Source organism: Lupinus angustifolius, chromosome LG18, assembly GCF_001865875.1.
Source record: "Lupinus angustifolius cultivar Tanjil chromosome LG18, LupAngTanjil_v1.0, whole genome shotgun sequence".
Classification (NCBI taxonomy): domain Eukaryota; kingdom Viridiplantae; phylum Streptophyta; class Magnoliopsida; order Fabales; family Fabaceae; genus Lupinus; species Lupinus angustifolius.
Window position 1 is genome coordinate 7277410 of NC_032026.1, and position 2021 is coordinate 7279430.

Sequence of the window (2021 nt, forward strand, 5' to 3'; positions counted from 1 at the left end):
TCTTCTGAGTCAGCTTGGGGGCGAGTCGATGCACTTTTGTTTGTTTTGAGGAGGGCTGTGTTATGTGGATTTTGTATATGTTTAGTGGCGATGTAGTTTCCGCCTTTATTGAACTAATCTGTAGGATCTGATTAATACTTAATTGATTATATGCATTACTTTATTCAGGAAATTGTGAATCAGGTTAAGTTATCATTTGATAACGATAAGTTGATTTTCCGCATTCGAGTTACTTAAAGTGATGTCCCGGAAAAAGGAAGGTTTTGAAAAAGAAGTCAATTTTATACATCACCATTTCAAAAAAAAATTTACTCATTTTTCCGCAATATTTTTGAGAAGTATTTTTCGGGGCGTTACATAAACCATCCGGTCTAACCGGGTGATCAATACATAATTAATAATTTTATCTAAAAATATATAGTCATATATAAATGTAAAACTTTATATAATTAATAATTATGTATAATTATATTGAAGTAATAACATCTTCATCTTTTTTTGGACGGTAGTAAAACAAAATATTAGAGATAGTGTTCCATTTTTTTAAATTTTTAAGTGAACCGTTTGATTAACTTCCCGGGTTAATTCGGTTTAATTGGGTTTAACATGGTCGGACCGGAATTTCCTCGGTTCAAAGTGGTTCAACTCTCATTCGGTTAAGACTGCAATACAGAGCCGTTTTTAAGTTCGATCAACGGTCAGACCAATCAGATTGTCCAGTCCAGTTCTCATAACACCGCATTCTATAACTTAGGTTTGTCCTTATATATCATTCAAGAAAATAGAAAATTTAATTTCTCCTAACAAATTTTAGGGGCCTTAACATGATTTTGGGCTTCATGGGTTTGAATGGAAATGTAAAAAAATCCATAAAAGTCCTGCTATAGTTTGCAAACTATAAGTGAAACAGAAAATGATTATCTAACACAATTTTTCCAATATCATTTGTCATACCATTTTATAATTATTACTTCCAATGCAAAATATTTATACTCAATAACTACGAAATATAAAAAGATGTGGGAAACTAACACGAGTATCATAGTTAGGAAGAAAGATATCCCAATATTGGAGAGAGAAATTCTCTTTTTACTTTTAGTTTTCAGAGTATAAATGTCATATTTTAATTTTCTATTTGGTTTTTTTACGGAATTTCCCTCTCCCATATGAGAGAATTTAGACTCAATAGTCTGAGGGGAAAAGAGAGGAAAGAGAAGTAGAACTAACCTGAATGTAAAATAGGGGAGAGAACTCCGGATTCTGTTCATCAATCTCCTTCCAAAACACAAGCTCACCCTCAAAACTTTCCTTTCCACTCAATCCTAGATACTCAGACAAGTTCATAGGAAACCTTGCCTCATAAAATCTAACCCCAGAATCATTAGTCACAATCTCAAATCCCATGTTGTCACCATTTTCTACCTTCTTTTGAATCCTCCCAGCAAGGAGAGGATAGTCCAAAAGGACCCTAGCTAGTGACTCTACAATCCAACCAACCAAAAACAAACCATGTTCCTCTTCCCTCAATTTCTCATAGTAAAGAACAATGTTATAGCATCCACCAATGTTGTTTGAGTTAGTGTTTCTTACCGAAACATGGCGAACTCGCCTTGGTTCTGTCACCTTGAGTGGAGGCACACTCAGAACTGCTTCAATATGAGATTTTGGGAGGGTTTGGCTAGCACCGTGGCTGAGCATAGACGCAACAACCATTGTTGTTTTGAGCAAATTCTTTGTTTCTAATTCAATAATTCTTAGTGAGTTCACATATTCCTTGAGCGTGCATTTATAAGGAGCACTGAAGTGAGGTTTAAACAAAGCATATTTTATTTTTGTCCATCTCTATTTCACTCCATATTTCTAAATGAGAAAAGATGCATGCACTAGTGTATAAGTTCAGTGTCATTGTATCATCCATTATTGATACTTAACTATGGTTGATTTTTTAAAAAGTAAAAAATAATCTAAATGAATGATAAATAATGAATTGCATATACATAAATCTTTATAATTTGTATAGA

The 2021-nt window shown here is 33.3% G+C and overlaps 1 protein-coding gene across 1 annotated transcript in view; it reads right to left on the minus strand.

Moving 5' to 3' along the window:
* LOC109332421 (2-alpha-hydroxytaxane 2-O-benzoyltransferase-like) overlaps positions 1–1788 on the minus strand; it is a 5822-nt gene extending 4034 nt beyond the window's left edge. Inside the window, exon 1 of the mRNA XM_019567398.1 lies at positions 1228–1788. Coding sequence (XP_019422943.1) covers positions 1228–1713 — 486 coding nt within the window. The 5' untranslated portion in view covers positions 1714–1788. The remainder of the gene's footprint in view (positions 1–1227) is intronic.